A 14,088-nucleotide genomic window follows, 5' to 3' on the forward strand; every position below is an offset into this window, starting at 1 on the left:
ATAATCTTAAACATTCTTTCAGTTTTTACAGTCAACTCTTGGTTACTTTGTTGAGGGAGTTCATTTCTTTGTTGCCATTCTTTCACTTGGCTTGTTTTTGTTTATTATTTATCATTGTTTTTTTCAGTAGTTGCAAATTGTTGTTAACATTAAAATAAAAAATGTTTTTTCACCTATGGTAGGTTGGCCAATATTGGTGATGTTACTTAAGAGGTAAAACATTATTTTGGCCATTAAGGAGCTTTTGGTCTAGTTAGGGAAAAAAACATAAAATAGGGGAATTGATTAAAAAAATACGAAGTCAGTGGAGTGGCTTAATGTTACTAATGTTACTACTGGAATTGAAAAGCTGGAAAAATATTCTCTTCCTGGGGTAGTATATTCAGATCCTCATTTGCCCCATTGTGCACCATTAGATAGGTTTGCTTTTGTATGTTGTTTTTGCCTCTTCTCTCTGTGTTCTATACTGCCCTCCAGAACTATTTTTTCAGAAGTAATAATTAACATGTTACTCCTGCTATATCCTGGACTTTTATGAAATAATTCTAGTCTTCTTCTCAGTGTTTGTTACAATAAACTTTTCATGATTTCTTGAGTGTATAATTCCATTTCATGCTCTTTACATGTTACACTAAGCTCTCCTTCCCCACCCTTTATGACTATAGTTAGTCCTTTTATGCTTCCACAGTGTTATGTTTTACTCTTAGTCCTTAATAGATTTTATTCCCTAAATCTAGCATTTAAAAGGTTAATGAATCTTTAATGAAAAGTGTGTTTAAACTCAGATGTATTCCAAATAGAAATAATACATAAAGTTGGTATTTGATTTTTATGGACACTTAATATTTGGGTATTTGATCATTTTTCTTTGCACCAAAGGCAAACCTTTAGTGATTACTATATAATACCTGCTAACTTTAGTGACTATCAGTATAATCTATGCTATCTTACATGCCAGGGTTTTTCAGCCTTAGCACCATTGTTGCCGTTTTGCGCTGGATAATTTTTTGTGGGCAGACTGTCCTGTGCTGTATTAGCAGGATCTCTGGCTTCTATCTACTAGAGTCCAGTAGCACAGACAATTACCTCCTTCCAGGTGGCCCTTGGGAGGCAAGATTGTCCCCCTGGTTGAGATAAACTGACTCATGTCTCATGCTATAATAAGTCAAGACTTGGCTGTCCTGGGACGCCTGGGTGGCTCAGTCGTTACAAGTGTCTGCCTTTGGCTCAGGTCATGATCCCAGGGTCCTGGGATCAAGCCCCACATCGGGCTCCCTGCTTGGCAGGAAGCCTGCTTCTGCCTCTCCCACTTCCCGTGCTTGTGTTCCTGTTCTCTCTCTCTCTTTCTCTCTGTCAAATAAATAAATAAAATCTTAAAAAAAAAAAGACTTGATTGTCTTGATTAACTATACAGTTTGGTTTAAAAAGCTGAATGTTTCTTACTTTATAGGTTATTGTTATAATGGAAAAGAAATTTATTAAGATTTATAATTTATTAAATTTATTTATTAAAATTTATTTATTTATTGAGATAGAACACGAGCAGAGAGAGGAGCACAGGGAGAGGGAGAAGCAGATTCCCTCCTGAATGGGGAGCCAGACGTTGGGCTTGATCCCAGGACCTCTGGATCACGACCCGAGCCGAAGGCAGATGCTAACCAACTGAGCCACCCAGGCACCCCAAGAATTTTCGTATATAGTCCATAAATACTATTGAGTAGAGAAAAGATGAATTAGATTATAAGGAAGTAAATATGTAAAGAAGGGATATTGACATACAATTAATGTTTACAAACAATATTTTAACAGTTTCAGTCTGATTTAAAAAGCTCTAAGCTTTGAGAAGAGAAATGTGGTTTGAAGTATACTTTTTGTAATTTTTTAGAACTCAGCATAAATTTTCTTTGTGAAAATATTCTAAACCTGTCAGATTCCATATTTTAATCTTTTAAAAAACTTATTTTTGTTATTGGAACAAGCACAACAGCCTTTGTCTAATGTTAGAAATTTCATAGATGGTGAGCACGTTTTCATAAGAGAAAATCTCTCTGAAGCAGATTGTTACTCTTATAGTATTGGTATGCTTACAAGATATTCTTAACTATCACAAAAGTAGGAAAAAGTACTGGTGAACCTTTTGGTGTGTATTTTTTTGCCATCAGATTAGCTTTGACTTTTAAAAAATTTCTTTTATATAAAGTTAAAAAGGGCAGATGTTATATACTTACTGATGTTTAGCATTTTCTTTTGTAAATGATGAAGTCTAAAAGTTATTTATTGATTTGATACAGATTTGGATTGCATTACAGCACTACTTTCGTTTCTCTTGTTAACTTAGGGCTGGGTAGAGCTCAGTCAGGGCTCTTCTAACAAGTTGAGTTTGGGTTTCTCCAATAAGGAGTACCCTCTCTATAATTTAAAATATTCAAGATGGATATTTATTATGGCCATTATGTAGTCAGTGCTAGTTACTTTATTTGCATATAAATATCTGAGCTCACATTAATAACTCTCAGTATATTTGGCAAGTTTTATAATTGACTAGACAAAAAACATGAATTAAAACTTTTTTTATAACTTATTTCAAATTCTATATTCACTGTTGTTAAGGAGTTGATTTATTGGTGGACCAGCCATTCACCCTTGACATCTTGACATCTCTAGTGGAGCTAACCCGCTTTGAGACTTTGACTCCACGGTTTTCAGCTACTGTTCCTCCATGCTGGGTAGAAGTTCAACAAGAACAGCAACAAAGGAGGCACCCTCAGCATTTGCATCAGCAACACCATGGAGATGCTGCTCAGCATACTAGAACTTGGAAACTACAGACTGATAGGTAAGACATTCTTCTAAGGTATTTGATTTTAAGTCCATATTATGTATTTGTTAGAAACAACATAAAATTCTTAGATATATTACTGCTTCTCAACTTTTATATATTAATAACTTTGTTCTTTTCATTTGTCACCTTAATTTTGGAAATTTCTATATTCTTATTGTAGGATAAAATAGAGTAATCCACCAGTACAATTAGTTTGGGCAGTCAGTTCACAAGTTTGTTTAACAGATATTTATTTATTTTTTAAATTTAAATTTAATTAATTTATATAGAGTGTATTATTAACTTCAGAGGTAGAGTTCAGTGATTCATCAGTCTTCTGTAATACCCAGTGCTCATCACATCACATGCCCTCTTTAATGTCCATCCCCTAATTACCCCATCTCCCCTATTTAACAGATGTTTATTTAGTTGTTTATTTTTTTAAGATTTTATTTATTTGGTAGAGAGGAAGCACAAGCAGGGGGAGTGGGAGAGGGAGAAGCAGGCTCCCCACTGAGCAGGGAGCCCAGTGTGGGGTTCGTTCCCAGGACCCCTGGGATCATGACCTGAGCTGAAGGCAGACACTTAACTGACTGAGCCCCCCAGGCGCCCCATAACAGATATTCAGATGCTTGTTTTGTGCAGGCACTCCTGTATAGCTGTCACTGGAATTTACATTCTCTGGGGGATAGAAAGACAGTAAGCCAATACCTAGTGTGCTACAGAGTCATAAAAGTTATGAAATATGATAAAACAATATGGTGTCAGAGTAGTTGCTGGGTATGTACATGTGTGCAAGAGTGAGAGAAAGAGAAAATGTGTATGGTATTTTCTTTCTTTTAAGATTTTATTTATTTGAGAGAGAGAGTATGAGCAGGTGTAGGGGCAGAGGGAGAAGCAGACTCCCCGCTGAGCAAGGACCCTGACACGGGGCTCAGTCCCAGGACCTGGGAATCATGACCTGAGCCAAAGGCAGATGCTTAACCGACTAAGCCACTCAGCTGCCCCAGTATGGTACTTTTTATATAAGGGGCCAGAATGACCTCCATGAAGACATTAATTCCGAGGTAATAGCAAGTACAAAGACCCTGAGGAGTATGTTTTATGAATTCTGGTGAGAGCAAGAAAACCAGTGTTGTTGGAGTGCAGTGAAGGTAGGGGAGAGTGGGAGGAGGCCAGGTCAAAAGAGGTAGCTGGTCACCAGAGGACAAGTATCTTTATAGGCCATAGTGAGATTTTTATGTGGTGTAAGATGAGAAAAATATTAGAGGGTTTTGGATACAGGAATAATTTATATATTAGAAGGATACAGTAAGACTACTGTGATGATAGTAGATTATGAGTGGTTGTGTGTTGTGGAGGGCAGTGATAGGAGTGAGGGTTCTAGTTTGGATGCTATTACTGTTGATGGTAGTTTGGACCATGATGATAGTTGTTGGAGGTGGTGAAAAGAGTGGTCAGATTCTGGATATAATTTGGAGTAGAAGGAATAGTATATGCTGATGTATTGAACATCTGGTGTGAGAGAGAAGAGTCAAGGATGACTAAGGTTTTGGATTGAGCTGATTGAAAAATAGAATTTCTGTTTACTGAGATTGGAGTGGGCAATTAAGAAGTTTGGCTTTGCTTATGATAAATTAGAGATGTCTGGTAGACATCTGAATGAGTCTGGAAATTAGTGGAGTATGGTTTGGAGATTTTTATTTTTCAACCTTTATATAGAATTTAAAATCAGAATAGACATGTCTAGGGGCGCCTGGGTAGGTCAGTTGTTAAGTGTCTGCCTTTGGCTTAGGTCATGATCCCAGGGTCCTGGGATCGAGCCCCGCGTCGGGCTCCCTGCTTGGCGGGAAGCCTGCTTCTCCCTCTCCCACTCCCCCTGCTTGTGTTCCCTCTCTCACTGTGTCTCTCTCTGTCAAATAAATAAATAAAATCTTTAAAAAAAAAAAAAAATAGACACGTCTAAGAAATAGAAGAAATTCTTATTTTAAAATGCAGATTCCTGGGACCCCGCTTACAGATTTGGGGTGGGGCCCAGGAAGGGTTTATTGGAATGTTCATTTCCCAAGATAGGTGTAGATTTCTAAGGTAAGATCAATTATTGCCCTAAGTTTAACCTTTCTTTTGGGAGCTGATCCCATTGAGAAGCATTGAGTTTTGTTGGAGGCTACAAATCAAAGAGTGTGCAAGTGTTATTAATGATAATGTGGTTTTGGCCAAAGAAAGACTTTTGCTGTGTTTAGCATTTTCCCCCTTATTTGACAGCAACAGCTGGGATGAACATGTATTTGAACTGGTTCTACCTAAAGCTTGTATGGTTGGACATGTGGACTTCAAATTTGTTTTGAACTCAAACATCACCAATATTCCACAGATACAAGTGACGCTGCTGAAAAATAAAGCTCCGGGCTTAGGGAAAGTCAATGGTAAGAATGAATCAAAATTTATATTTGACGATTTTGCAGTTGATTTCTTAAAAAAACTAATTTCAACTTGACTGTCTAGGTTTCACGTCCCTCCCTTGCCTTCCCCCTCCTCTCCACTCTCTCCGCCACCCCCGTACTTCTTTTCTGCTCTACTTTTGGTGGTTTTATTTAGAAAAGTTAATTCTAGAATATTTTAGAGGTTTTGGTAGCTCAGTATTGTATAGAATTGCATAAACTAGAGTAACTTAATTTTGCTATTTAGGAAATTCAGTTGGTTCCTTTCTGAATTAGTTTCACTTTCATCATTCCTAGACGTACACATTTTTCTTCGTAAGCGGAGACTGGATTGGGAAAAGAACTTTGTTAATGGAAGTCACATATTCTTTTAAGATCATTGGTGAAACCTAACCTTTCATGTAATACAGAAACACACCCAGAAATACACCCAACTTTATTTACTTTTCTTACAAGTTCAGAATTTGATATATTGAGTTTTTTAAATAGATTGTATACATGTTGAGAACTAGACGTTACTCATCAGTGTTTTCTCCTTAAGAGGTTAATTGAAAAGGCTGGGATAATTTTAGAGTAAATGGCTGCTTTACACCAGGGAGTAGAAACAGTAAAACCTGAAAAATTTCTTGTTTTCAAAATACATATGTATGTATTTGTGTATATGTGTGTGCGTTTGTGTGTGTGGTGTATTTTTTTGAATCATGGCAGATTCTGATTTAATTGGGTCTAGGGCTTAGGCATTAGTATTTTTAAAACTTTGCAGGTGCTTGTACTCTGCAGCTTAGGGTAAGAACTTTTACTTTAGTTGCCAGCAAATTATTTCTCAGGTGAATATTTTAGTACCATTAAAAGAGAGGAGAGTGTATGAAACGATTAATAGAATCTAATTTTTTTTCTTCTGACAACCATTTTGTAGCATCTGTGATAAGAATCACAGTAGTTCCCAATTTAACAGAAAATTTTAGAATTTCAGGCACATAAATTATTGATATTAAGCAAAATTAAGTTTACTAATATTTTTATCCTCTAGAAACAGCAGTAGATAGGCAGATCACCTTTCCTTTGTCTCCAGCTCTTAACATTGAAGTGGAACAAAATGGGAAACCGTCCCTGGTTGATTTGAATGAAGAAATGCAGCACATGGATGTAGAGGAATCACAGTGTGAGTTAAATTATAGAGCTGTTGTCCATGACAGTAAAAGGAGTAGTGATCCAAATGCATCATGTTGGGCAGAGATTTCCTTATGGCTTGCAAAAACTTGGTTTTAAAAACACAATTAAAAAATAACCTTTAATTTTGCTTTGGCAATATGCTTTAACTTTCAGCTCATCTTTGTGAACACAGCTGCGCTAATACTCGCATTCTTGTTTTTTTAATATCTTGGGATTTAAAATCATGTGATGGTTTTGTAATATTTTTTGACGATCAAGGTGAATGTAAATAATATGGGAATGGAAAGCAACATATAATCAGATATTTGAAAATTTATCAGATCTTTGATTATAGTTCCTTAGCATGATAGTGAATTCTTATTTGAACACATTCTAAGTATGGTATTTTGTGTGGTGGTATTATATATGGGATGGATATTTGCTTATTTCATATTTTTAAATTACAAACTAAAAGAAAATGTGTATTCTTTTTAGGTCTGAGATTATGTCCATTTTTAGAAGATCATAAAGAAGACATTCTGTGTGGACCAGTATGGCTTGCTAGTGGCCTTGATCTATCAGGGCATGCTGGGATGTTGACATTAACAAGCCCCAAACTTGTTAAAGGTGAAGTAACATATTTTACAAAAGCAGATTGAATAATGCCACATTGGAAAAATAGATTTTTTTAAAAACTGATCTCAGAAAAGTAAGATTTTGTTTTGTTTGGGATTTACATTAACAGTTCCATCAGTTTCCTGGTAGCTGAGCTCATTTCCTCTCAGAAGTGACTGTAATTTTATGTGAAACTTCCAATATACTACTTTCTGTGTTTTGGAGTTCTCAGTGCTTTTTGGGAAAGCATTAAAAAAAATGAATATATGATAACTTAGTGTGATATCGCAGAGCTTTTTTGAGTAATCAGGTGACATATTCTGGCATGGTTGCCTTTCCCATCAACTTAGAGTCCTGTGTCTTTAGTTGTATATTGTTATAATATTTTCCTTAAGAGGGTTTTTATAGAAGTTTTGATATCAGATGTAATTATTTGAGTGTCTCACATAAACACATTATAATTAATGTATATTAAAAAATAATTGGCTATTATTTAGAGGATTGATATTGCAGTAGTAAGACTTTAATATATCAGCTTTTGTATCCCAGGGTAAATTTAAAAAGCCAACAAACAAAATACCTAGCTCCATTATTAAAGTTATTTTGGAGGTGTGGTGGGATATGTAGTTCTTCCCCAAACCAGGAAAATACCTGACCACCCAGATAACAACTATTTTAATTTGTATATATTCCCTTCATATTAGTTGTCTACATTTACATATTTACCTTTAGTTGCAGACATACATAGAAGTTTTAATGTGTTCTCTTGACTACACCCTGATTCATTTATTAAGTTTATGAGATCCTGTAGTGTGTTACGCTGCATATTGGGGTATAGCAGTCAGCAAGACTAATAAAATCTCTCATATTGCTGCAAGTATAAGTTACTTTTGTTGAATGAGAATGTGAAACTTAAATTTGTATATGAAAACAAAGATGTTGGCTTTGACAAAATGGAGAATGCAATTAAATGACATGCATTTCAAAAGGCTCAACTTAAAAGTATTAATTTTTCTGGAATTTACCAAGAATGATTTTTTTTTCTCACCAAATTCTTCAAAAGTCTTTGGAACTGGAGAAAATGATTGCTTAATTTTTAGAGGAAAAGGATGATATGGATCAAAGAAGTTTGGAAAAAGAAAAGAGAGAGAGAGGGTCTTGTCAGATACTAGAACATAGAATAATAATACAGCAATAAGAGTATAACAGTGTAATGCTAGCACAGTAGGCCGGCCAATCAGTGGGAAACAAGAAAGATAGTTTTTGTAATAGAGAAAGATTTAATACCTGCAAGGTACCAATAGGCTGATGGTTTACTGGTGAGTGTATTATTTTGAGGGTATTTTTACAATATATTTTACTTAGATATGTATGGTATGGTCTTAATTTAGTTAAAAGAGAATAAAATGTACTGGTGGTAATAACCAATATTTATTGAGTGCTCTCTTTGTGCCATGCACAGTTGTGTTTGAGTTGTCTTTGAGGTAGGTACTGTTATTACTCCCATTTTACATTTGAAAGAACCAAACCACAGGAGATTAATTTGTCACATGCCTAATAAATGGCAGAGCCATTATTCAAACCCAGGTAGTGACTCCAAAGCCTGGGCTTTTTCATATCTTAATACCGCAGTGCTTATGTATATGTGTGTATGCAAATATGTGTGTGTGTGCATGCATGCATAAAAAGACGAGATGGATTCACATAATGATACCATCATTATCTGTGGGTAGTGCCTTAAAGATAGTTTTTTTGTGTGTGTTTTTCTGTAGTTCACAAAATGTCTGTTATTAAAATGAATAATTTCATTGGGGAAAAATATGCAAAATGTTTGTAACAATTAGAATTTTCTGTCTTACAGTGTTTGTATAACTCCTGTGCTTTTTGTTCTTTTGCTACCAACATATGAAGGTTATTTGATGATTATACTCAAACAGTATAATTTGAAAATTCCAGTCAAGTGTCCTTTTCTTGTGGAATTAACTTGCTCTACGAAGATGAAAAACAATTTGGTCTTTTGGTGATTAAGTTATTTTTCCCATTCTGTGCTGCTCCTCAGGTATGGCAGGAGGAAAATATCGTTCCTTTTTAATCCACGTCAAGGCAGTGAATGAAAGAGGAACAGATGAGATCTGTAATGGTGGTATACGCCCTGTAGTAAGACTTCCATCCCTAAAACACCAGAGTAACAAGGGTTATTCACTTGCTTCACTCTTGGCAAAAGTCGCAGCAGGCAAGGTATGAAGCAGTGTCATTTTGAACCACAACAATGCTGTTATAAACATTATGGACAAGATTTGACACACAATTGGAAGTAGTATGACCCTTCATTGATTTTTCAATAGATACTTGGTTTATAATTTTTCTTTGCAGTGACTTTAAAAATGTAATTAAGAAGAATATATTTTGAATTAACTTTAAGCAAATGTTTATAAAGTATACTCAGGAGAGAGTAATTGTTAGCAGATACTTCCCTTTATAATTATTTTAGGCCATAATATTTATTTAGGTTTTAGAGTTTATGTCTGTGTCTTTTACTGGTAACTCACCACTTTTTTTCGGTAAACATTTGGGAGGATGCAGGAAGAGAAGTTGGGGAGTAGTGTTAGAGATAAATCCCAATTTCAAGGTTGATTTTCTACAAGTAGCTGTGTACCATGCAGTCTCTTCATAATTGTCTGATCTTGGATTTTCCTGAACTCTGGAGATTTTTGTTTCTCTATCATCATTATTCATAAGCAACAGTAGCAATATCAGTAACACCAATCATCTTATATTTGTATAGGTCTTCCAATTTTTCAAGGACTTCTGTGTACTTTATCTGATTTAATCCTCAAAATAACTCTGAGGTAGGCAGAGCAGGTGCTACTATTATCTCCATTTTTCATACTGAAAGTGAGTGAACCTTAGAGATTGGGGAGCGGTCATATTTCATATCGCTTATAAGTGCTGTGGCTGGGACTTGGTCTCAGGACTTCGGCTTTCTAATCTTTAAGCATTGGGTTAGTGACTTTGTTTTTTTCCCCATTATAATTCTGGGGGAATTTAGTCATTTACTGAATATGAGGGTAAAAGCTGTCATTTTAATTTGATACGTATGTTTTGATAGTCACAATTCAGTTATTTTCTTTTTTAAAAACTTTAAATAGTAAATAATTTTTTCGTTTTGTTTGTTTGTTCATTGAGTTATTTGTTTTTGTATGTTTAGGAAAAATCATCTAATGTTAAGAATGAAAATGCAAGTGGTGCCCGCAAATCTGAGAACCTCCGGGGCTGTGACTTACTGCAAGAGGTCTCAGTCACCATTCGAAGATTTAAGAAAACTTCAATTTCTAAGGAAAGGTAACCTCATTTCCTTCTCTTTCTTTTCTTATAGTAATAAATGTACAAAAGAAGAATTCTAGGAAAATACAACACATAAAATTTTTAAGTCTGACTTTTACTTGAAAATTTTTGTTTGCTTTCCATTTTACTTAAGTACTTATAATCTCAGTGAGGGTATGAATTACCTTTCTACTTCATAATATATATAAAGTGCTTTGGAGTATACCAGGAATATTGTATTTGTATAAATAATGGTATTTGTGGAATGAGGAAAAAAATATAATTTGAGGTTTTATTCACTCTTTGTCAGAATATAATACGTTATTAAACTTAATTTCTTTTATTTTTTAAAAGATTTTATTTATCAGAGAGAGTGCACACGAGCGGGGGTAGGGAGGCAGAAGGAGAAGCAGACTCCCTGCCGAGCAGGGAGTCTCATGTGGGACTTGATCTGGGATCATGACCTGAGTCGAAGGCAGATGCTTAACTGACTGAGCCACCCAGGCGCCCCAAACTTAATTTCTTTTAAAACTTTCTGTGAACCAAGTATTGCTTATATGCTGTTTTAAATGTTTTAATACCGTAACATTAATAAGAGATCAACATTCCATTGTAATATTTAATTTTCAAAAAAAAATATTTTTAATTGTGATATTCATGATTCACAATGAAATATATGACCAACCAGGTTGTGATAGCTTTAGTCTAACTGTTCTGTTTTGGTTGTTAATGTGTTTATATTTTCTTTTTTTTAGAGTGCAACGATGTGCTATGTTACAGTTTTCAGAATTTCATGAGAAGCTTCTTAACACTCTTTGTAGAAAAGCAGATGATGGCCAAATCACAGAACATGCCCAGAGCCTTGTGCTGGATACCCTTTGTTGGTTAGCTGGAGTACATTCAAATGGACCTGGAAGGTTAATAATTAAGATTTTACTTAACACTGTTGATTGCCCTTTGGATGTTATGAATAGAAGTTCAAGCTGAGTCTAAATGTCTGCTATTGTTTTGCAGCTCCAAAGAGGGAAATGAGAGCCTGCTTTCAAAAACACGAAAATGTCTTTCAGACATCGTGCGTGTTTGCTTCTTTGAGGCAGGACGAAGCATAGCCCATAAGTGTGCCCGATTTCTAGCTTTGTGCATTAGGTTGGTGGTTTTTTTTGTTGTTGTTGAAAGTCCAGTTTGTAGGTGCGCTTGCAGTTTGGCAGGTGATAGCTGTGTCTGTAGTGTAATTTGATACTTATCGAATGAATGTATAACAAGAGGATTTTCAAAAGTTGATGAGAGTTATTGAGATACTAAGAAAGAATTTCAGGTTTTTAGGAGAAAATGTCATCTTGTGAAGTCTTTTTTTTTTTTTAAGATTTTATTTATTTATATATATATTTATTTATTTTTTAAGATTTTATTTATTTATTTGACACAGAGAGAGAGAGAGAGAGAACACAAGCAGGGGGGAGCGGCAGGCAGAGGGAGAGGGAGCAGCAGACTTCCCGCTGAGCAGGGAGCCCGATGCCGGACTCGATCCCAGGACCCTGGAATCATGACCTGAGCCGAAGGCAGACGCTTAACCGACTGAGCCACCCAGGCGTCCCTATTTATTTATTTATTAATTTATTATTTATTTATTTATTTATTTAGAAGCATGCGTGAGCGGGGAAAGGGAGAGAGGGAATCTCAGGCCGACTCCCTGCTAAGTGCAGAGCTCGACGCAGGGCTTGATCTCACCACCCTGAGATCATGGCCTGAGCCAAAATCAAGAGTTGAATGCTTAACTGACAGCCACCCAGGCGCCCCTTAATTAAAGTAGTCTGCTAGGTTTCTTTGCCTCTTAGTAGCAGTTTCGGGAGTTTGGTAAGGGGATCCCATCCCCCACTTTTGTTTTTATCTTTCCTGGTTGTCTTTGGATTCTTCTCCTAATAACCCTTATTCCCAGTTATATGACAGTCTTACCAGGCTTATTTGTAACATTGTGCAGATCTTTTTTCTAGACGCTGAGACTTAAACCATCTAGTAAATGTTTAAAAACTAATAGTATTGACTATACGTGTTTGTTAGCCTTTTTGGTAAAGAAAACCGTTAACAAAGACTCTTAGTATAATCAGTCCCTGTTATCTTTCTGTGTGTATATAGGGCTTTAGGGCAGATTTTTTTTTGTAATCTTTATGAATACATTTTAAATTGTTTTCTTAGGTACTACACCATGTTTAGGATTGAATTTAGATATTGAGTGATGTATTTACATATTTTCTTTTAAATTTTTTCAGTAATGGCAAATGTGACCCATGTCAACCAGGATTTGGATCTGTTCTATTGAAGGCCTTACTTGATAATATGTCATTTTTACCTGCAGCGGCAACTGGTGGTATGTGAAATTAGTTTAATCACAAATAGCAGTAGTCCTAGGAAATATCTCACAATATATTTGGGATTATTTATAAGTATTTTTTTCCTTGGTTATTCTGCCTTTTTTCTGTAGCTTCTCTAAGGGGTTGATAAATTGTGATTTATTAGATGGGCAGAGCTTGGAAGAAGTGAGAGAGTTAAGTAAATAGCAAGTCATCTTAATTCATGCTTTTTCTATATTTCATTAAAATCATTGAGTTGTTTGGTTGTTCACTGACTATAGATCAGATATCACAAATTTGCTAAAATGCCAGCAAGAGCCAGAGAGATGACATAAGTAGAATGCTTCATGCAGGTGTTGTGTGTGATTGGTAGGCACTTTGGCAAACTAGGACTCTCTAAAAGGGGCCAGTAGGTTTTTCCAGCACCTGAAGACTACAGAAATGCCATTGAAGAGTGAAATGTGGTGTTTAAAAACAAAAAAAAAGAATGAATGTAGTTATCAAGTAGTACTTTACAAAGCAGTCCCCTAAAATAGCACATATAGAAAGTAATGAATATTTTTAAAATATTTTTAAAATATTCTTAATGCTGTTGTTTCTATGAAGAGTACTGATTTGTCCTTCTAAACCTAATGTTATCTTTTTGTAGACATTTCTTACAGTCTTTTGTTTAATAAATAATCAACTTATTCAACAAGGATTATATATTTCACAAGGATTTGATCTTTGTGGTATTGTAGAAAAAGAACCTGCTCAAAGTTAGTTGATAAATGGTTATTTTATCAATATCTTAATTTGCATAAAGAATCTGTGTATGTTTACCTTGGACATAAACTGGGTGGAACTGTTAACTCTCTGTTCTATAGAGTAGAATGTTTTGGACTTGATTGCTTACTCTAATAGTCTTGGAGTTTAAAATAGTTTCTTGAGAATATTCTTAGTGGTAGAATGCTTAAGTTCTGGGGTATACTTAGTACTTAGATATCTCATATTTTATAAAAGTCTTAAAGTACATCATGCTGATCGTTTTTTAACCATGTCGGTTTGTATCTCTCTAACTGACAGTATAGGATGACTATATTCACTTGGCAGCGTGTGTTATTTGTACCTCATAGCTATCCATTGTTTTTGAAAATTTTAGTATAAACCAAACAGTATTTCAGGAAGGATGGCTTGGAAGATCTGATACCTCTGTACTTTTCCAGCTATTCTAAAATGTCCCTCAGAGTCATCTCACGTTACTGAGAACCTAAATGACTAGGTTGACTTATATACTCCTTAAAAAAAATATTTCAAATTCTCTGTCACTGTCCTCTTAGTGTCCTTCAAAGAATTGGTCCATTCTTTAGAGGTTGTTTTGTAAGGGGACTTACTGATAAATATGTAA

General features: G+C 35.2%; 1 protein-coding gene across 11 annotated transcripts in view; it reads left to right on the forward strand.

The window, feature by feature from the left end:
* The window catches only part of BIRC6 (baculoviral IAP repeat containing 6), a 227,097-nt gene that overhangs the window by 64,428 nt on the left and 148,581 nt on the right, over window positions 1-14,088 (forward strand). For 7 of the 11 annotated variants that reach the window (XR_013441642.1, XM_078056159.1, XM_078056150.1 and 4 more), the window contains exons 12-20: window positions 2,611-2,836; window positions 5,087-5,247; window positions 6,293-6,424; window positions 6,910-7,041; window positions 9,089-9,267; window positions 10,238-10,371; window positions 11,109-11,270; window positions 11,368-11,499; window positions 12,621-12,718. Coding sequence is in view for 10 of the 11 variants with exons in the window: in XM_078056159.1 (XP_077912285.1) it covers window positions 2,611-2,836; window positions 5,087-5,247; window positions 6,293-6,424; window positions 6,910-7,041; window positions 9,089-9,267; window positions 10,238-10,371; window positions 11,109-11,270; window positions 11,368-11,499; window positions 12,621-12,718 (1,356 nt within the window). In the remaining variant the exon portion in view is untranslated. The remainder of the gene's footprint in view (window positions 1-2,610; window positions 2,837-5,086; window positions 5,248-6,292; window positions 6,425-6,909; window positions 7,042-9,088; window positions 9,268-10,237; window positions 10,372-11,108; window positions 11,271-11,367; window positions 11,500-12,620; window positions 12,719-14,088) is intronic. The other 4 variants (XM_078056153.1, XM_078056154.1, XM_078056155.1 and 1 more) reach the window with 2 other exon arrangements.

The sequence above is a fragment of the Halichoerus grypus genome, chromosome 10 (genome assembly GCF_964656455.1).
Source record: "Halichoerus grypus chromosome 10, mHalGry1.hap1.1, whole genome shotgun sequence".
Classification (NCBI taxonomy): domain Eukaryota; kingdom Metazoa; phylum Chordata; class Mammalia; order Carnivora; family Phocidae; genus Halichoerus; species Halichoerus grypus.